Source organism: Rattus rattus, chromosome 1 (assembly GCF_011064425.1).
Source record: "Rattus rattus isolate New Zealand chromosome 1, Rrattus_CSIRO_v1, whole genome shotgun sequence".
NCBI lineage: Eukaryota > Metazoa > Chordata > Mammalia > Rodentia > Muridae > Rattus > Rattus rattus.
Genome location: NC_046154.1, coordinates 88,049,807 through 88,072,046, shown reverse-complemented (window position 1 = coordinate 88,072,046; position 22,240 = coordinate 88,049,807). Strand labels below are relative to the sequence as shown.

General features: G+C 42.4%; 1 protein-coding gene across 1 annotated transcript in view; it reads right to left on the bottom strand.

Annotated features, from left to right (window-relative positions):
* Astn2 (astrotactin 2) overlaps positions 1 to 22,240 on the bottom strand; it is an 803,377-nt gene that overhangs the window by 245,089 nt on the left and 536,048 nt on the right. Inside the window, exons 13-15 of the mRNA XM_032902906.1 lie at positions 20,116 to 20,240; positions 16,612 to 16,716; positions 13,224 to 13,403 (exon numbers count right to left, since the gene is read on the bottom strand). Coding sequence (XP_032758797.1) covers positions 13,224 to 13,403; positions 16,612 to 16,716; positions 20,116 to 20,240 — 410 coding nt within the window. The remainder of the gene's footprint in view (positions 1 to 13,223; positions 13,404 to 16,611; positions 16,717 to 20,115; positions 20,241 to 22,240) is intronic.

Below are 22,240 nucleotides of genomic sequence, written 5' to 3'. Positions count from 1 at the left end.
ATTCTGGAGGGTTTGGAGAGAGAAGGGGATAAGAAAAGAATCTTGTAATTAAAATACAATCACAAAAATGAACAACAAGCTAAACTAGTTTCCTTTCCTGTCCTCTGAAGCTGTTGGGAGCCCCCTCAGGTTTTCCTCAAAAGCTGAAAATACATCATTTCATATCCTGCAATGTGTAAGTTTTACCACAAGCCTCAATATTATTTGGTGTGTGGGGGGTACACTCCCCTACTTCACAGAGACAACAAAGCCTCAGAGTTGAATATTGAAAATGACTTCATAATATGATATATGAGAATGTGGTTAAGTTTAATTTCAGAGCAGCCACATGTGGAATGGCATTCAATATTGAAACTTAAAAATACTAAACCTATAAATCTCCTAAGCCTCGGGATGTGAAAGTTGTTTGACTTGCTTAATGATTCTATAAAGACATCAGGGATAAAGTTAAATGGCATGGCTTGAGGGATACAGATGGTTAGGATCCACACATCCTCTCACCTGATCCGGGACTTAGAAGCTGAATCTAGAAGAGTAAGCTTGCGCTAATTGATACATTGCAAAAAAGGTCATAGAATGAGGAATGGATGTACCAGAGCCAGTCAGAGACAGTAATTGCAAGTGAAATGAAGAAAAAAAAAATAAATCAAACAAAACCCTTCCATTCTACTCCAAGGACAAGAACCATGATACACTTTTGCTCTCGTCAATGATTTCCAGCCATTTGGTATGGAGACTCTTCTTAAATATCTTATAATGCTTTGTGCAAATAAAACTAAGCCCAAACGGAACAGCAGAAGCAGCCTTTCTGGATGCAATAAAGACTATATAAATAAAGTGTCACAAACAATATAGAGTCTGGTGGAGGAGTAGCTCCCCAGAGGAACAAACTGCAAAGAGGAACTTAACTTTTATTCTGGGAGATATTGTCTTCTGTGATTTCATCATCTTTTGTAACCGGGTCCCAGTTCTCTAATTTTCAGCTCTTAGCCTTTTCCACGGTGGACTGGTGTATAGCTAATTGTCTTTTAGTTTTGCCAATTTTATAGTCTTAGTAGCCCAGACTCAGCATGCTCAAGCTGACTTCAGCTCTACCGCATCTAATGCTCATTCCTCACTCCACCTAAGGAGCACCAGTAGCCATTCAGGCTGCAGAGCCTGGAGGCCTGGAACCTCCTCTAGCCATTTCATTAGCTCTTACCATCCACTTCCCGTGATTCATAAAGGCCTTATTTGCTAAAGCTTGCACACAGTTTGAGTCGGTCCCTGCACCGAGTATCCGTTATGATTGCAGGCTTAGTTTTCAAAGCTTGGGAGAAGTGAAGCCTTTAGTAAGTGACCTGGGTGGAATGGCCTCAGGTTATTGGAAGAATGCCGCAGAAGGCAGTTTTTAATGAGGCTCCTTACTAATTTTCTGGAGATAATTGTTATTTTTTTTTTATAAAAAGGCTGTATCTGGCCTCATGTGGTCCTCTCATTTCCGATTTGTGATGTAACTTCTTGCTCCAGTGTAAGCACCTACCTCTTCTAGTCACATCTCATCTCTCTGAACACCAACACAAAGATTCCTAATTGATGTGAGGACTTTGAAACTCCAACACCATGAGGTAAATAAACTTCTTTTCTATGTAGCTTGGGTCATATATTTTTACCATTATGCAAACCGAATATTTTTTCACATCCATTTATACTTTTCTTTAGCCTCAGGGCAAGCGAACAATATGCTACTCTTGTTTCTGAGCTTGGGACACTACTGTAGCTTCCTAGATTAGATCTTCTTCATTCTCTCTGACTTGTTTCACTTTAGGGAATCATCTCCACTATGAAGTAACTGAGGAAGTCTGGATTCCTTTGTGTTGATGCAAAGTCACAGAGGAAGAGAAGAATGCTCAAGAATGCATTTTCAACGGTATGGTCTAGATGCTGTGTCACTGAAGCTGCTCCGAGTCAAGAGAGAAAATTATATACATGGCCTCTTGAATTTCCTCTCAACCTAGAAAGTAAAGGGAGTTATCTACCATCTGAGTCTAAATCCTCTTCCTTTGAGAAAGTTCGCTGTTCTTAATATCATGTTACTTCCCTCTACGTTTAGGATATTTTCTTAAATAGTAATTATTTTTATGCACCAAATGGTTTCTTCAGCATCGATCTCACAAAGAAAGAGGCATCTATACTTCTGGGCATCCAAGAAAAGGGAGAGAGACTCTGGACCTTGAGAACAGGGCTCTGAGGAGGGACGCTTGAGGCCAGGGATGGCATGCCAGGTGAATACTAAGATCCATGCCAACTCAGTGGGTCATGCCGGTTTCTAAGACCTGGCTGACAGCCTGCCCTCTGTCCCAGAACGAAGGTGATATTAAACCCAGCTACCTAGTATCATGTGGCTTGAAATCACACAGATCTGATTCCCCCTTTCACTCTCCTTGACTAAATATTTTGATTTATTGCAGAGAGAAATGCTTCCCAGGAAGAGCACTTTCTGAAGCACTCCTGGTGACTAAATGAAACTGAAATGTAAATGATGAGAGTGCTGAGGCCAGACAACACAGAGAAAGGAAGAGAAGGGCTCATTTGCTATCTCTCTGGCTCTTGGTAAATTCTTTTATTCCTAAGCCCCCATAAGATTTAGTTGGATCTTCGTTTCCAGTCATAAATGTGCCAACCACAGAAGTTGTAAAAATTAGATTAAACTAGGTGTGACGTATTCAGCGTACCTCCTGGATAAAGAGTTCCAGTACGAGGCACCTGTTGTGATAGGAATGTCATGGGTCATGTAGATTTTGGAGTCAGACAGTTTTAGAATGGTATTCTGCTTCTGCCTTTTACCAGCTATGTGACGAGAAGATTCTACCGCTGTATTCTTCTTGAACAATGTAAGTTCAGTGTTTTGTTGCGTGCGCATAGTTCATCCATTCCACTTTGACCTCAGGCCAGGCCGTTGGACAACACGGCTTTCTTCTGTTCCCACCACCAGACTCATGCAGAATTCATCTTCAAAAGCTCCCGGATTAACCAGGGAGGAATATTCATAGCTTAATAAGTGCCATGCAAAGAAAGCAGGTATCTGTCACTACTATAGTCAGAAATAGTAAGAGCTACGCCATGATGCTTTTTGCTTGGGAAAACCAATAAAATGAATGATCATTGCTGGATTAAGTATATCTCAATAATAATGAGAATGATAATAGCTAGCATTCCTTGGCATATATTATATATCAGGTCCAATGAAAGTCACTTTATAAACATTATTTCATCTGATCATGAATCTCATAACAATAATGTAATCCAAGTGTTACTAGGCTCACTTTAAGGATTATAGAAACAGACTCAGAGTTGCCTTGATCCAAGTCACAAATCTGACAGTGGGACATATGTTTCACACATAGTCTGTGTGTGTGTGTGTGTGTGTGTGTGTGTGTGTGTGTGTGTGTGTGTGTGTGTGATTTATTGAGTAGACAGATTGACTCATGTTGAGTTCCTACTGTAGACCAATTAGTCGTCACAGGACCCCATGCCGTCTTGATAACTTCCATGTGTGATGCGTTTCCGGCTATTCACTGGTGCTTCCTTAATTGGTGCATTATTTTTACTTCATTTGCATTGTCTGGTGACTCGATCCTTTCTCTTTGTAATATTTCTCAGCTATGCATGGAGGTACTTCACCTTCTCTAAGTACTAAGTAACCTGAGGCATAGAAACCCAATATTTCATCGAAGAAGCCAGAGACATTCCTTGGGATCACACAGAGAGATCCAGGGACTATTAATCTTAACTGTTTCAGGATGTTTAAACAGTGCTCTGACGTGTTGGGACTTTCCTCATATTCAACTTGCGCACAATCTCCTTCCTGTATATTTTTTCATGACAAATGCCCACTTAGATAGCCCACCCCCAAATCTCTGCTAGACATCCAAAGAGACCCCTTCAAAGGCCTTTGCAGAGTGAAGCGGCCATCTCTTAGCTGTGCACCTCTGCTCCTAAACTTCTGTGCCTCTACACATTCCCTAGCTTCCTCTGTCATAGTATTTATTAAAGGGTAACAAGAAGGGACATATGGGAGGGTTTAGAGGGAAAAAATAAATGGAGAAAGTTTGCAATTATGATCTCACAAAAATTAAAGTAAAAAATTAAAATTTAAATATGTTGAGACATTCTGTATGTCAGCTTTCCCTGATTGACCGTGACCTTTTTGAGAGACTCAGCTGTATCCTACCTACCTTGTTTTTCCTAGCTATTACATGGAGTGTGGCGTATATTAGGATGTCAACACGCTACTGTAGAAGGCTGGGGAAGTAAGGGGTGATGGAGAAAAGCCATCACCTGAGGCACAGCGAAAAATGAAAGAGCTTTTGTAGCATCCCTGAGAACAGTGGTCAGGTCAACTTTTGCCAGAGGAAGACAAAAGTGTCAGTGAGTATATCCTCTATCCAGACCAGTGTTTTTCTCACTGAGAAAGTGAAGAATGTAGAACAAAATCTTCCTAATTCTATCCAAGGAAACTTCACATTCCTGGTAAAATACAGCCAACACAGAGATGTCCTGTCTAACAACCAATCGTTATCTAACATACCATGCCAGGGACCAGATCTATGACAGAATCAATGTGATTTGTTTCCACTTTAAATAGAATCAAGATAACTAAGTTAATGATAGTGTCACTCTCTTACTCTTTCTACCAAGTATTGTTCCCTTCAGTGAGTTCCCATAAGTCCTCAGAGTTTCAGGTATGGTATACCCTATGTTTGCATTTATGCATATGTGTAGACATGTATTGTAGGCATGTATACATACGCACATAAATACTCATGCACACTATATTTTGTGAAATAACAAATAGTCTGCCAAAACGTTATTGCTCTTTGTTTATGAATATATGTGAGGTTTTATCAACCAAGAGTCTAAATTTATTCAAATTTTTACAATAGTTAAGATTAAAAAATACCTAGCACACTGTTTTTCCCTTAGTGGCTGTGACTATGAGTACTAATGCTGCATGATTTGTCCTCAACTTGACTTTCCCATAAGAAGAATGGGAATGACTAACGTACACGAGGAAAGAAATCACACATTGCCTTATTATTTCCTAGTCTCAGCCCCTGGAAGACACTGGGAAGCAATCTATGTATTCTTACTACTGAGATGGGTCCTAGCCTAAAATCTCTTTCAACACAGTTCTCCAAGCATTCATTACCATCTGATTGTAATGGTCCTGCGAGAAATGTAGGCCTGGCTAGATGATTTCTAATGTCTTTTCCCACTATGATCTTTTCAGGTTTTGGTCACTTTACCTTATAATGCTGCCTCTAAACTAAGATTTAGAAGTAAGTTGTATCGAGGAAGACTAGTGAGGAGAGCATTTCTACGTCTGTTTAGCTTTCTTCCTTCCTTTCAGCTGCCATAAGAGAAATGGAACTCATGAGCAAATGGTTCTCTTGGGTTTCACAACAACAGCCGAAGAGCTCTCTAAGATTGTGGTGGTATAGTTGGATGAACACTGATTTTTGTTATTAAAACTGCCAGGGTTCAAATCTTTGCTCTGTCAGGCTCTCTGTTGTGAACCATTGACAAATCACCTCACCCTTCTGAGCCTTAGTTTCCTCAAGTATGAAATACATATAGCAATGCCTACCTTACAGATGTGCTGGGAAGAGTAAATTGAATGAAGTAATTTATGTGAAAGTGCCTTGTAAGTTGCACTGTGCTGAGTGCATGGAAAGGATTATTGTTCTTGGTGCACATCCATAAGAAAAAAGACTAGAGTGTTCCGTTCCAGATGGACACAATCTAAAATGGGGAACAAATGCTTTTTTTGGTAATTTTATCTTGTGGAAACAGCAATCTCATGGGCCTGTTTGTGTTTAATGAACCACATCCTGTATCGCCTTTTTGCATGGTTCTGAGAAGAAATAAGTGGGCTCTCCCCTCTGGTGTGCTGCAAAGTAGGTGTCCGGCTTATATGTAACCTCCTCCATCTCTCCCACTTTGCCAAAAGACATAACAATACTTCATTGCTAGATTGACTCTACAGTCATCTATACAGAAGCCAGGATGCAAGGCAAACGTAAAGGGATGTTTGGCCAGCACCCTATCCTATGTTGGTCCGAAATAAAGATGACTGTGTCTAGGCTGAGCACTTAAATCTGTGCTACAGTTGAGGAAAGTAAAATAGGCCCTGAGTTCATACAGATTGGCAGTAAAGGCGCCAGGCTTGTCTGAAGACCGTGCAAAAAATTAGTATTCTCAAATCTTCCACAAAGTACTTCTGAACAGCAGAAGCCTTCATTCTTCTAGAAGCAGGGACTCATTGAGGGCACAAGAAGGCTATGTATACTTTCTTTCCCAATAAAATACAAATATAAAGAACACTTAGACTTAGATACTAAAACATATATGAACGTCCAATCTTATCTAATCATCACCAATTAAATAAATGCACATCACCAATCAATGCTTAAGCATGATGCCACAAATATTTACCAAGCAACATAATGTCTAACTTCATAGAGCTTCCAGTGAAGTAATAGAGATAGACACAAGCTATGAATGTAAAGTTACACACTGAGATACATTCTTCGGTGCAAGGAAGAATCTCACCTTAGCCTGATTCTTCTTGAAAGGTCTCTTGCAAAATTAACATGTGAGTTTAGGGATCTAAAGTGATCCTGCCTGTGAATGTCAATACCCAGAAGGCAAAAGGACTACAGATTGCCCTAGCATCTGACTGAACAGTAGAGAACATGGGCATATGGCAAGGAAGAGCTTGGATGGAGACAGATGGCACCTATAGAATCTTAAGGCTGTAGAAATGAGCTTAGATGTTATCCTCAATCCAATGATAAGACAGACCCTCAGGAGTCTGAAGCCAATGAACAACATAATAAGACCTCTGGTTGAATCTGTGGTGGTTAAGTTTATGTGGCAAATTGATGGAGCTGTGGGAGCATAGATGTCTGGTCAAACATTGGGGATGTGAGAGTGAATGACTTTGAATGAGGTTACTACTTAAACTATTGGGCTGTGTGAAGCCGAGAGGCCTCTCTAATGTGAGTTGGCCTCATCTAAGCTATTGAAGGCCTCAGCAGAACAGTTAGGCTGACAACTGAGCTGGAAGAATGACTCTTACTGGACTGCTCTAAGCTTGTTGATGGTCTTTTGTGCTTTCGGACCCTCATGCCAATATTGATTCTTCTTAAGCTTTAAGTTTCCAGTTTCCAGACTACAACTACATACAACATATTACCAGTAGCCTGGAAGTAAATTATCATTTCATCTGAGTCTCTAACCTGCTAACTCCATAGTCTCTGTAACTGTGTAAACTAGTTCATCAAAATGACTATCTCTCTTCCCGCTATCTCTTTCTCATGTGTACGTGTGTATGTGTGTGTGCATGCTGGTGGGAGTGTGGGAATGTGTTTGGGTGTGTGTTTGTTTCATTATCCTGGCTCTGCTTCTCTGGAGAACCTGAATGTCACATACATCGTTAGGAGAGTTGTGTGGTGTGGACTAATATGAGTAGCTTCAGGTATGAGACTAACACTGGGATGACACAAGCTGCGATGGTCTGCTCGGGGTCAGAAGGCAACAATAAGGTGGAAATGATGAGAGCATCCAGAACTTTGAGGAAATGCAAGCTGATGAGATTTGAGGTGCTTTGGAAATGGAGTAGAGGAGGAAGAGAAAAAGAGTTGCTGAGGATTCCCAGGTTCTGACTCTGGCTCTAAGCAGGTAATAGCACTATTCACTAGAATTCTAGAAAAGCACTGGGTTTTGTGGGGTTCAGTTCATGTTGCAAGAGAACAGGCAGGAGAGCAAACCTTGGAAGAAGGTTTAACAGAAGACGTAAGTGATGCATATGGTGGGGCCATAGTGTAGGGACAAAAGAAACTATACTAGATTGGCACAGAGGTGGCCCAGGAGCAGAAAAGCATGCCTCCTGTTCAGCCTTACTGGTTTGGCAGAGAAGGATACGCCTGCAAAGGGAGATGCAGAGCAACAGGTAGGGAGGGCGGAGAGAACACAGAAAGATCTGGTTTCATACAAGCAAGCACAGAAATGCACCAAGCTGGAGGCAGTAAACTGTCAAGTGCTACTGAAAGGTCAGGCAAAATGAGAAGAAATAAAAAACGGCCCCAGGTTATGAAATCACTGGGGATGTCATCTGGCACCCTGGCAGTCTCAGATCCTGAGGACAAGCCCTTTCATGTCTCCTTGCTCTCTTTGAAGCAAGTTCCCCCAAGAAATAAGAGAGCTCTGGAGAATTCTTTAGCTCACAACAGCCCTCGGCCACACCTGTCAGCACAAGAGGAAGCGACAGTTGTCTACATCTTGGTATTCTCCTCCTCCAGCCTGATGCCCTGATCTGCCTTTCAAACAGCCAAAAAAGTAGCCCAGGAGTGTTGCAATTGATAATGTATGTGATAATTCAGACGAAAAATCATTCCCTAGAATTTCCTGGAAATATAAAATAGAGACAACACACCTTTAAAAGGGGGTGTTTGTCTGTGGGAGCATCTCCTGATACCCCAGGTTCAAGAAAATTCAAGACCAGGGTATTCTGAACAGAATGTTCTTTCACAGGGCACAAAGGCTTGGGGGACTCTATGCTTAGAAGATTCAAGCTGCTTTGCTTCTGGACTCTGTCTGCTTCTTTGGGTTTGGGTTTCCCTCTGGCCGTCCTCCTCTCCCTCCTCCTCCTTTTTATTCTCTCTGTTCACTCACAGAGGTTAAACAATCATTTCACATATTCATATCCGTCCACTCATAAAGTCACAGGAGATCACACCCTGCTAGGTCTTTTTGTTTATGGGTACAAAGGCAGACAAATTCCTGAGTGCAGGCTCAGGCTGGGACAGAGCAAGGTAAGGCCCAGGTGTGGAAGAAATGGAAATTTCAGATTGGGGTCTCACCTAGCTATTTTATCCTGGGTGCTTATCAGAGGCAGGCAGATCTCTGAATTCTTTTGCTGTGTTAAAAGAAAATGCATGCTTGTTGTCTCTTAAGAATAGGGCTGGGGTTCCAGGATACTTCTTCATAGGCTAATCAAAAGGAAACCTGGAGTAAAGATCTGGATTGATATATAAATTTAAAGTCTGGATGTATGATCTTCAAGAGATGAGCTATCGAAAGGTCTTTTTAGATTAGCAAAAGACAACTGCTTGGAGAACTGTCTAGAGCAGAGACTAAGAAGAGAAAGCTGTCTAGAGAGAGAGAGAACTGTCTGGAGTTCTCCAGAGAAAGAAAGCAGAACAGAGAGGGAAAGCTGTCTCCAGCAGAACATAGGTCACCAGCTGGGACCCATGATTTGACTTGGCATTGTTTTGGCTGCTCCCAGACACCCTTTCTCTCAGAACCCCTCTCCAAGTGGAGGCTGGTCCTTGGCCTATGCCTGTGATTTTAAGGATGACTCCACCGATTATGAAACTGTTTTATTCATAAATGAAAGACATTATTCATGAGTGACTTTATAAACAATCATAACTAAGGACTCAGTATCAAGGTCACAGAGAAGTAGAACATGCAACTAGCAAGGGCAGACGTGAAATAAAGCCCCAGTTGGGGGTGGGGGATATTGCAATATGTTTTGCCAGTATAATCCTAGTACAAGACACTCAGAATGTCACATGGGCTTTGAGAAAGGCAGGGGGGCACCGCTGATGGTTATAGAAACCTGATTGCCTGAGCAGTTCACATGCTAATTTTGCCTAGGATTCTTAACTTCAGGGATGATTTCAGACACTTAATAGCATTTAGGGCACACCTTTCCCTGGGTTAAGGTCAGTTCAGGTACTACTTTACTGACCTGCCTAGTCCTCCAGGCTCCCCCAGAGTGCTGGAAGCTCAAGTCCCTTTATCTACCTCTCTGGGTCTTTTCATCCGTCTTTGGCATACCCAGGAGCTATTACCCTGGCTTTTATTTTTTCGCTATTACAGAGAAGAAAATGCTCAGGCACCTTCTTCCTTCGAAAGACACTATTAACTAAGCTGAGCTCTTTTCTCCAGTAGTCACTCTTCAAATGGGTAGAACTAGCAAATAAAGACTTTAGATCGGAAAAGGGCTAGGGCATTTCCTTTTTAAGGTCTGGAGATAATGATTATAGTGAAGGAAGCTTTAGGCCCAGTTTAGGATTCAGTCCCCAGTGCTCTCACTGAGGAATCTGGATTCCTCCTTTCTCTTTTCCCTTCTGCAAAGGGAAGAGTACATACCCTTTTCTTTGCCTCCTGGGGTAGATGGTATGATAAGAGTATAGCCACCCAGCAACTGTAGAGGGCTATGAAAATGTTCACCATCTTTTTCAGGACCTATTTGATTGTTCCCCTGGTGTGGTCCTTCCCGTCTAAGAAAAGCTACACATTTCTGCTAAATGGAAAAGACATTAGCAAATGCTACCTTCTTCCAATGGCATATATAGTTCATAGGGAGAAACAAAGATGGAGGCCACACATTAGGAAGGGCTGGTGCCAGGTCTAGATTCCTCAGAATTCTATCATTTTCATTTTATTTTAAGCTATTGTTTTTCATGTACCCACTAAGTTTTGGAAGTTTTACCTGTGGTGTTTCATCTCATTGACCCAAAAGTTGTGAAAGGGAATAATTGTCTCTCACGTAGCACGAGGCATCTGAAAACTTGAAAGTTACTAGGTCAGTGGGTATAGAGGAAATCTAGATGTGTCCCACTTCGTTGCTGCTCAAGCTCCTCCGCCCACAAGCTCTGCTCCCAGCTAACAGTCACAAAGCCCGGATTTAACTACCCTGTGTCCTCGTGTTTAGCAGATGCTGATTTTACATGACTGACAGCTTGGAAAGAAATGATATCAATTGTCTGAATCCAAAGTGTTCCCAACATCTTTTTTTTTTTTTCTGCTTTATAACCTCCCCAGTCTTTTGTATTATTTCCCCATTATCAAAAAATAAATCAAGAATTCTGATGAGCCATAGGGGAGAAAGAGAGAGAAAGAAAAACTGAAAACGGGTATCTTGGCTTCAGAACATCTGTATATTCTCCTGGAGCAAATATAGACCATGAAAGGAGTAAAAATATGTGCAGAATAGAAACCCAGAGACAGAAAGTTCCAACATCAAAGTCACCCAGTCCTTGACGGGGGGTTGGAGACTTTGTTTGCTCTTTTAGCTTTTCTCTTCCTATATTTCTTGTAACAGATTCCATTTTTATTACGAAGAATGGGATGTTTTTCAACAAGGAAGCCTAGGCCTTGAAAGCAATCAAGGATGGAGATGGGATGACATTTAGCATCACAGTAGTATCCTAGGCCCTGAATAGGGCATGAAGCAAATTAGTTCGGTGGCCACAGCAAGAGAGGGTTTTTTTTTATAAACATAACCTAATTGTGTTACTTCAAAGTCCTGAAGCTTATTGCCCTGCTTAATGATGCGTCACGTTATTTATAGGGTGGTACGATGAGGCTTCTATTGATTTAATGCACTTCCTTAAAGACTGTCATTGTCATAGCCATAAAACCGAGCTATTCCCTGACAACTCAATTATGTCCTCCGAGCCTATAAACTAACCATGCCCCACACAGTTGTATGCAGGAAGCAGGCAGTGGTGCAAACACAGCTAGGGGAGCAGAGCCCCCAAAGGCAGAAAGAAAGGCTGCAAATATGGCCAGGGTAGGTTCAGGGGCTCTGTCTCATAGGCATTGTCAGCAGCTAACAAGCACTAAAGTTGGCATGAAGCAGCTTCAGTTTGCCTTAATATATGGAGCTGTGTGACTTAGCTCCCCCTCCCACTGAATTTTCATTTCCACAAGGGCAAACTGGAGAGCTAAGTTCAATGAAGACTCCAAGAGCCACAATGTTCTGTGGTTTGTGTTTATGACTTAGGGGTTTCTCGGAGCTAGGGTGTTAAGTCCTATAGAGAAAGTTCAAGAAGGTTTGTATTGTCAATCCTCACCCTTTGTAATCAAGAGCCTTTCTTTCATAATTAATTGATAGCAATAATATTAACTATAACAGAAAGCAGTGTAATATAGCTGGGGGAAAAAGGACAGGAAGAAAGAAAATGGCTTCCATAGGTAGACAGTTCTAATTGTGAGTTCCAACATAGGACTTGCTATTCATAAGCTCTGTCTCTATGGGCACGCGACTCAGCATGTTTCTTAACTGTGAGACTCCATCTCTCAAATACGGTGACCTATCGATGTGTTGCTAGGAGATATCTCAGTGGTTAAAGTGCTTGCTGTACAATTAGCAATTGTGGGAACCAGGCTTTGGATCCCTAGCACCCACATAAATGCTAGGCAGGCACAGCAGCTTGCTTATAACCCAGCGCTTAGAGAGTGGAATACAGGAAGTGCCCTAGTAAGTTGGCTAATTAGATTAGCTGGATGCATGAACTTGGGTTCAAGTGAGAGATATTCCCTTGATGGGCAAGGTGGAAATGGTCAAGGAGAACTCCTCATGTCAGCCTTGGGTCTCTATACATGAGTACCCATATACACATACACAGGTATACATTTATACTCATGTGAAGAAACAACTCACACACACACACACACACACACACACACACACACACACACACACACAAAGTAAAATACAACCTTACCTACATGTGATGTTTCCAACTTTGTAAAATGAAATCTGTATCTCACCTCCCCATTCACATGTGGTAGGTTCATAGGAATAGTTATTGAAGTGCACATTTTCCAGGAAGGGGACATTGAGGACACAAGGGAATGACTTTCCCAATGTTAGGGTTAGAGACTACTCTTCTGCATTAGACCAACTTAGGCTGAAGGAAATAAAGATCTGTTAACAGCTGAGAAGCAGGGGAATTGAAGATGTGGTGATTCTCCATGAGAATAAGAACCCCTTTGTGGGGAACAACTTGAGGAGCAGGAGTGACCGTTCTTCCTGGCTTCTCCCAAGAAGCCCAAAGAGAAGGCATCATGGAGCTACCACTCCCTATCCTCTGTCTTTATCTCTGGCAACTGTTTCAAAGGGAAAGCATGTTTAAAAACAAAAGAAAATCAAATGAGTCTACAATATAAGAAAAGAGTTCAAATACCTGAATGAAAGAATCCTGAGGCAGTGTATTCCCTCACCTTGACCATGGTGAAGTGAAACTCAGAGGAAGCCAAGGGGTTGACAAAGCCCAGCCAGCTCACAGATAGGAGAAATGGGCTCTGGTGTTTCATCGGTTGCCTTTCCTCTGCACCACATCTGGCCATCACCTCCAACAAGCCCCGCCCCTGAGACTTACCTTTCTGATACTGGAGCCATAGCTGCTGCTGGACCTTCTTGCTGGGAAAATGGATGATGCAAGTGAGTTCAGAACCATACAGAGCCTCTGCAATGTAGTGGGAGCCATAGTGCTGGATGAAGGAGAGCAGCTCATCCCGACTGCTCTCTTTGGTCAGGATCTTTAGGACATTGGTGAAGCCTGGAGGGAGAAGAGCACATGTAAATGCTTAGACATGAGAAGTTGATGGCCAAAGAATTGTGTGCCATTAAGGGCTCTTCCCAACTAGGGGACATGGCCTTTACTTTTATCACAGTGTCAGTGGGCTGTCATCTCAAACCTTATATTCTTATAGCAAAGGCTTACTTTCACTCCCAGATAAGGTGACATAGTAAACCCCTTCAGAAGAGGAAGACTCACCAACCTACATGATACTTAAGGACACAACCAGAAAGTTAGAGGTGAGGCCTATGATTGAACAGCTAATGTATACACTGCCATGCTTTTATTCTCTTAGTGCAAACACTGCAATGTTGACCACCACAGCCCCAATTAACCTAATGAAAAGCCAAAGCTCAAAGACTATAACTAATACGTTTTGGCCCTCCAGCTAACAGAGCTTATAACAAACTGATTCAAGCTTATAATAACTGAATCGAAAAGATTCAAACACTGTTTTGTTTTTACTCCAAGTAAATTGCCGGGAGTCCCTTTCCTGCACTTGTCCCAGCTCAGTACAGATTCTCTAGCTGCTCTAGCTTCTGGCTAACTCATCTCCCTTTCTACCTTTGCTCTTGTTTCCTGAGCGGGTGGACTCCTTTCTCTACTGAGATTTCAATGGAGTTTTCTGACTGCTTGCTGTACTGCTGAAGTGCATTGCTTAGTCTTCTGGACCTAGGATAGGGCTGGCCGAGCCGTGACCTAGGAGCTGCTGTTCCTTATTCATTCTTCTTGTTCTTCCAGGGCCTTCCGGCATGGGAGACTGGTTCTCTCACCATTCAGCTACTACCCAATTCTCTCCACAGCAACCAACCCAGCTTTGGTATGGGAAACACCTTGGAAAGCTTCAGAAGGCGTAATGACAGCACAGAACACACTTCCTTGACTTTCAAACCCAGAACGTTTAGAGCACAGCAAATGCCAGGAAGGGCTCCTGGTGGATCAGCTCCCATCTCCCTTAACGGCTAAGTAGTCTAGAGTCCATGCAGTTGTTATGAATTCTCTCTCCAGAGAGTCCAGAAACTGGAGGAGTCTACAGCATCCTGCAGTTGGACTTGACCTGGCACCACACGTGAAGTCCAGACAAATACTGTTCCTGGCTATTGTCACCATTCATTCTTCTTGGCATTATTTCCTCTTCATCTAAAACTACCTATGCCCCACATCCTTAAAGGTTCTTGTCCTCCTCCCTGCCCCTAGATAATGTCCCATGACTCTCTCTGGGCCTACAGGAAGGCCTGGGTCATCCCCTATTTCCTAATTTGCACTCGGTAGAGCCTGGACTTTCTATTACTGTTTCTTCTTTTACCTCCTGACCGTACCCCAAGACTACTCTCTCCCCATACATGAATTTACCCCTTCCCACACCTGTGCTTAAAAATACTATGAAGCTGCCCCTTTCTTAGAAGCCAATTCCTGTGTGGAACACCCATCCCCTCCTTGTCTCCCCCAACCCCACACTCTGAGGGACTACCGGTTTTACAGATAGAAGCCTTCCTTATCTGTCTCTAAATTCACAAATGCATTTCTCCTGTGCCCGCCCCAGCCAGGCACACCACCAGCTCCTGGAGGCCAACAAATAGCAGGCATAGTTATTATAAAAACACCCAAGGCCGCATCAAAGTGCAAACATCTCTCCAACATTGAAAATGAGCTCCAATTTGCCAACATTTGATTTACAAGGAGCTTTCAGGAACATCATTACTGATTAATTAAAGCAGGTACACCTTTGTAGTTCTAACAGGAACATCACAGTTATATTCATAAGTGCGGGGTGAGGGGGTGGAAGGGAAACAGAAATAGGACTCAAAGAAAGGGTGCTTGATTAGAACAACCTCTCTCCATCAACCTGTTAACTCATGCACTGGGTAATTAATACAGTGGGTTTAATAATGAGATGGTTTCTGTTAAGTAATAAATGACAATGCCTTGGAGATGCCCCATGGCTCTTTAGCCAGGCAGACAAAAATACAATCAAAATGCCTGCTCTGTTTTCTCGTCTGGCACTGACTGGCTGTGTGATCTTGAGTTGGTTGCTTAACCTCTTTGACCTCCAGTTTCTCTATCTGATGACAGATAGGTTAGATTATTACTGTTCTTGTGGGACTGCTGCAAGCCACAAGACATGAAACATTATCACATGCTCGACAGATGTCAGCAACAATCATGGTTTGTACTTCCCACAGGCTAAAGTCCTCCCAGCCTCAGGATGAAAGGGCCCCATTTTGCTGATGACTAAAGTAGTACTGAAAAAAAAAGGTAATGAAAGAGAGAAGAACTCAAGAAATAATTAGGGGACATGCTGATAATAAGCCAGTGACAGTGTTGGCAGAACAAGAGTAGAAAACCCCCAGCTAGGTGTCGGCTTCCCGGCCACCATTATTCAATACCATATTCTCCAGTTCTCATTCATTTCATTCTTTGATCAACCATGGACACCAACAATGATACTCTGTTAGTTTCTCGAGACACAGGGGAAACCAGATCCCAAACCCTGGCTCCAGTTCTCCTGTAAACAGACATGATTCAGATTCGAATCAGGTACTTTGTTAGTATTTCCCTAGAGGTATTTCAACACCTGACATTTCTTGGATTTTTTTTTTTTTTTGTTTTTAAGAGTGGAGAGTGAAGGAGGCACCAAAGAGTTTAGAGTGTACGCCCCAGGCAGGGAGAAGGAGGCAGAAGGTATAGCAAATGCAAAGTGTGCAAAGTCGTGAAAAAAGGAGTCCCTTCTCGAAGTCTATGCTCCCTGCTGAAGCTCAAGGCTTGCATGGATAAAGAAAGATGGAGGAAGGTGCCTATGGTGGTAAAGAGTGTAGCTACATGTTATTACCATGATGGTCCAGGAAAGAAACAAAGAGAGAACTGACCAGAGAAGAAGGTGCAAATCACAGGCCAGACACACTTCTGGAACAAATATTGCTTGGATTCCTGTTTCTATCCTTCCTGTGGTCGTATTTTTTCACCATGCTTGGACAGCTCTTCTTCTAAGAAACTCCTCTGTGTCATACTGCCTCATTGTTTTATTACCCCTACTGCGATGTGTTAATGTCATTGTGTGCTATCTTGTCCTACCTAGGTGTTCTCTCATGATTTAGTGCCAGCCAGGGCTTGGGGCATTCTTATCCCTCGAGACCATGTATTGTGTGATGGTAAGTCCTTTGGTTGCCATTAGGGCAGTAGTCCTCACCTGCTGACAGGGTGATGGTACTCAGCTTCACACGATAGAGGTTGCTCCGGACACGCCACTGCTGCACCATGGGGTAACCCATGGCCTCGTCATACCTGATGTCTCCTAGAGGGACAAATAAGATGGCCACATGAGCTGAGAATGAAGAATACTTCGAACAATGCAAACTGTGCAGTGAGAAGCAGCTTGGTCCTGACTGTTGCTTTTGTTGTTAGAACCATTTTACCAGCTCTGCAGCACCATGTATTTTAGTTACAGCTCTTTTTCTTTTGGGCTTCTAATGCCTCTCTACTTTCCATGCCAAACGTCAAATTTTTTATCCCACCTACCCAAGGCTTAGCATGGAGTTAGACATCCCGTTGTCTCAGATTTCTCATTTAACAGTACAGTCATCTATCATTATTTTATCTCAGAGGCATAAGGTGAGACAGGAATGTGGTAGCAAAAGTGGAAAACTCTTTTAGAAAAGAGAAATTTTGGGCCTGTAGGCCTGGAGACCTATAGGGGACAGTGGCATATTTCCTTTTTTTCAAATCATTTATTTGTCAGTACTGCAGCTGATTTTACATTGAGCAGAGTTGAAGAGTTGAACAGTTATAACAGAGACCACTTAGAAAATCCCTATATGTACCACATACCTAATTCCTTCATGCTTGCTTCCCCTGGTATAGAACATTGGTTGTTAATATGAGTGTTCATAAGCACTACAGCAAACCTGTATACCTACATACAATTTCCCAATTCAAATAAATGAAAAATACTGGCCAAAGAAGCTAAACTTTTTAATCTTCACCATATGATAGTAATTAGAATACATTATAGGGCTCTGTGAAGATGCTGCGACTCATGGGGCCCTCTTTATATAGAGGGATCATTAAGAATGCATGTTCCATAAAGTGCATTACAGAAATCACAGGTGTTAGAGTGATGCAGTGTAAACAAAGAAGAATTACAACAAACATGTTGATAAGCATTTAACACTGGGTAACAGATTCAGGCCAAAAAAAAAAAAATCCCGCTTTCTGTTTTGTATCTATCTCCATTTTCTAAACTTTCCACCCAAAGCTATGCATTCTTTCTTATTCATAATCATGAAAAAATGCATTAAAAAATAAATGCTAACCATGTTATCAGTTATTAGTGTTGTTATGTATTTGCGCTTTTCTGTGCCTCTGCAAATAGCAGGCACATTCCGTATCCTTTTCTCTTGTCCCCTGGTGAGGAGGCACTTAAAGAGATATTTGATACAGAGATTAAAATGAGAATCTCATTGGAACAAATGATTTCTTCCTGGACATTTCTGTAGTATTAAAGTTGTCCATTATTGTCAACAGTTTTTTTCCCCCTCTATCTTTAGCCTTTTCAGGAATAATATAATTTTAGATGCTTTCATTTTCTAGTAAAATATTCATGATCCCCTAAGATATGTCCATTGATGTGAGACTGTTTAGTTATAAATATGTCCTGTTTATCTGCTCTGTCTTGCCTGTGCTCCTTATGTGGTGCTAGGGAAGGAACAGAGATTGGATGGAAGGAAGAAGAGAAGACTATGCTCCTGACCCAAGGCAGAGAAATTAGTCTACTCAAGGAGTAGGCAGCTTCTATTTCCTGTCCCATCTGCTACTACTTTGTCATGTTCACAGCTATAGTGTGTAGAGAAGCAGGTAATCAACTCGCACCCTCCTGACACAAGAAAGCTGAACATTCTAATGTGGGCTTTTAAAAGAACCCTTTCCTTCCATGGTGTAGTGCTCAAAAGCATGGAGGCACCTTTTGCTTATCAACTAATTTATAAAAACTATCTTTACTGCCTCTCATTCTATCCTGGGCTTCCCGCATATGGAGCTATTACTCTATGTCTCATTTCACATCTGGAATACAAATTTATTTAGTAGAAAGTTGGGTTCTTGATATCCAGGCCAGGGGCTCTATTTGCAGTTCTCTTACAAAGTCCAGAATGCATTTGAGCATCCAGGTGGATTTTAATAATTTCTTAACTGGAATGCCTTCTCTGTGTTCTTCATCATGATACCACCCCTGATTTTCAGTCTATCCGCCATCATGCTCTTCGTGAAGTTCATCACTTGGGGAAAGGAGATGAGATGAAGCTCTGGGAGAGCAGATGATTTTTCTTGGTAATTATATTTTTAAAAGATTTATTTTTACTTTATGTTTGTGGGTATTTTGTAGCATGCATGTCTGTGAGTGATGTGTGCTGTGCCTACAGATGCTGGTAGAGGATTTTGGATACCCTGAACGTAGAGTTAGAGATGGTTGTGAACTCTCACGTAGGTACTAGAAGACAGACCCAGTGTTTTAACCACTGAGCCATTACTATTGCCTTTGATAATTAAAAATAAAATCCCTTGAATTATAGCAAATGTAGCAATTCCTTTATTAGGGAACTTTCAAATGTTCCCGATCCAACACATACAATTTTAACAATCTATACTATTACGAGACACCCATGGTAAACCAAACATCTCATTTATACGTGATCTTTATTCCTTAGCATATTTTTGAAAAAAACTGTTACATTCATGTTGTGAAGATAAAAACTGCCCAAGAATACACAACAATCAATGATGGGTCAGGATATTATAGAACTCTTCTATGGACCATGTAAAGAAATAGCAGTTCTTACAAATGGTGAGCCTCCCTTACTGAAGTTTTCCAAAGAGACATGTATCTTAAGAAGGATATAATAAAGTAGACCTGATGCCCAATCAGTGGAGAGAATTCAACTAGCATACTCTATGTCACTTAGAATTTCTATGATCTTAGGAAGGGGAAAATTAAGGAAAGCATAGAAGTCTTTAACACACTTTACAGAAGGTTTTTCATCTGTGGGTTCATTTGATCTGAATCTTCTTTGAAGTGGGACAAGTCTGGGAGGTGGTAGGATAATGGATAAGGCATCCACTTTGGAGTCCAGACTAATTAGGCTTAATCCTTGATGGTAATTTATGCCGTAGCTATGCAATGTTGGAGGAGTGTATGTCCCCTTCCCCCCCTTAACCATCTGAAGGCAGAGTAGTAACGCTTACAGGATCATGTTGGCTGAAAAACAGAAAAGACCTGTCCCACAAGAACACTTTCAACCCATGTAGGGGTCTTCTCTGTCAATGCCACTTTATGGGAAAGGCTTGTGGTAGCTATATATCCTTTGCTCTTTGTCACTCAGAGCTTTCGAGTGATGAGGGTGTCTGTCACATTGCAGGATAATTCCTATGGGACCATCCTCCTCTAAATGACAGGATTCGATCATCCTCAATGGTGGCCATCCTGGTTAATATATTCCACCCAACTTTTATATCACCAAACTAGAGTTCAGGTCCTCGTATCTTAGAGAATCAACCCACCCCTCAAGAAAGAGGCAGAAGAGCTGGAAGACGATACAGAAGCGAGATAAGAAACACACCCTGGGTGGAGACCAAATTCTGGCACCTCAGAAGACTGGCTGTGAGTCAGTGAGTCTGCAGAGGTCTGAAAGGTGCATCTTACCCGTGAGAAGCTGAAGGTCTGGGAGGGGCTCAGAGAGAACCCCTCGGCATTGCTCTTCCACCGGTAGTGGGATCACCAACAGTCCATCCGCCAGCTGGGGAAAGTCCTTGATGAAGTTGTTCTCCCTGTGGGGCAGAGCAAAGAGATTGCAGAGCAGAGGAAGGGAACACGGCCATGGTGGGGGCAGGAAAGCAGGAACCTTGTCAGCTTGTAATGCTAGCTTTCTGAATCATAACTGTGAGAGCACAGCGCTGACCACAGGGCATAGAAGGCAGGCAGGTTGGGTGTCAAAGCCTGGAGCACCCACTGACTAGCTACTTACTGTTTCTCTTGCAACCAGAGTTTCCCTCTCCTTTAAATGAGGCTTAGATCTCAGGGCTGCTGTAAACACTTAATGGGATCAAGCTGCCAATTGTTTAAGACATCCTCCGAGGCTCCATAAACTATATATTTGGCTGTTAAGCATCCCTTTGCATAAGCAATGACAGGGGGTAAACCTGGATGTGAGGGAACTGAGCATCAAACAGTGTTTGAAGCAGGAAACAAAGCTAAGCCGAAGAACAGAACGCTCAGAAAAATGCATGTGTGTTAAGGTAGAGAGAATTCTGGAGGTGCTCTGGCTCAGACAAATCTGGAAGACCACGGCCTTAAGAAAGGGAATATCTTGTTTAACAACAACCAGTAGATCGGGCACAAACCCAGGTCTCTTTGCTCCCAGACAAGTGCTCTTTGACTTATGCTAACTTCATATGGGTTGCCTCCAAAGGATCTACAAGACGAACCCCTAGGTGACCCCGGAATACTGAATCCTGGGTAGATATATGGTTTAAGAGGACAGTGGTGGCAACACAAATTTCATTATTCGAGACAATAGTCTGACCTAAAAATGGAACAGCCAGCCACAGGAGATGGGAGGCTTGCTGACACTAGGAGCGTGTAAGCAGGAGATGTGACAGTCAGCTGGCACGCAGCATCTCAAGGGCACTTCCCTATTTAACCTGACTTGTGAGGTCACTTCATGTTCAGAGACCCTCAAAGTTAGAAGCACTAATTATAGTCTGCAGATGGAGGAGGAGAAGGAGGGAAAGAACAAAAGGAGGAGGCTGTTTATACCTCCTTTTGCCACCTGGCACAGGCACCCTTGAAGCGAAAATCAGAGACAGATACAAAAATACCTGATGTTAAACAAAGGCATTTACAGCCTGAGCTCCAGGCAGGCTCAGAAGCAACTGAGAAACTGCTCACTGGGTCACCATCTTGTCTTTACTGCATATGCCCGTGCCATTCCCTAGAGACTTTTAGAGTCTGTCACCAGTCTGTTCACTTACTGAAAATGTTCTCTAGGGCTGAGTCCAGAGAAGGTGATGTTATCCCCACCTCCCATCTCCAGCATCACCATCCCCTTCTCCATCACACTCATGTCTTCTCCATTATTCAATGCATCCTTAGTTTGCTGGGCACTAGCAAAGTGCTTAACATGTATCTTGATATTTAATCTTTACCGTGGCTCTTGAGCTAGTGTTGTGTGTAAAAAAACAGATAAGCCGCAATGAGAGTCTAGGTTGGTGAGAATAAAATCTAAAGCCAGGTTTAGCTGGGCCTCTTTCTGGGGAATACATGTGTGCACTGTGGTGAATTTCCTAGCTACTCTCACTATATCGTTTAGTATTTTGTGTGTACCTAGGTCTGTCTGTACAGTCACGTGATCTGCTAATCTGGGAGCCACAAACAGCACTGGGCATAGGGAAGTCAACTTTCCAGCTAATAGAAATGCTACACACAAGGGAACAGCAGTGCTGGGTCTACAGAGCTTTCGCCAAATGTGCAGTAAAATGGGAGCATGTTTTAGGCTGGTCACATAGCTCTGAGTTGAGTACTATAGACAGAATGACCAACTTTGTCCTTTGTCCCCCAGATCTTCCCAACCTGGTAAGGGAGAGAGAAACATTGGCCATGCAGTACAACCAGCGAGCTCCTTGTAAGGCTTTCTGGTTAGTTTGTAAGAAGCCCTTCATCATGTCTTCCACAAGTACTTGATTTACAGGTAGGAGAAACTAATTTTAATGGCTCTGAACACTGGGCTTCAGGTCTCCCCACATAACACCCTACCACAGTAATCAGGGAC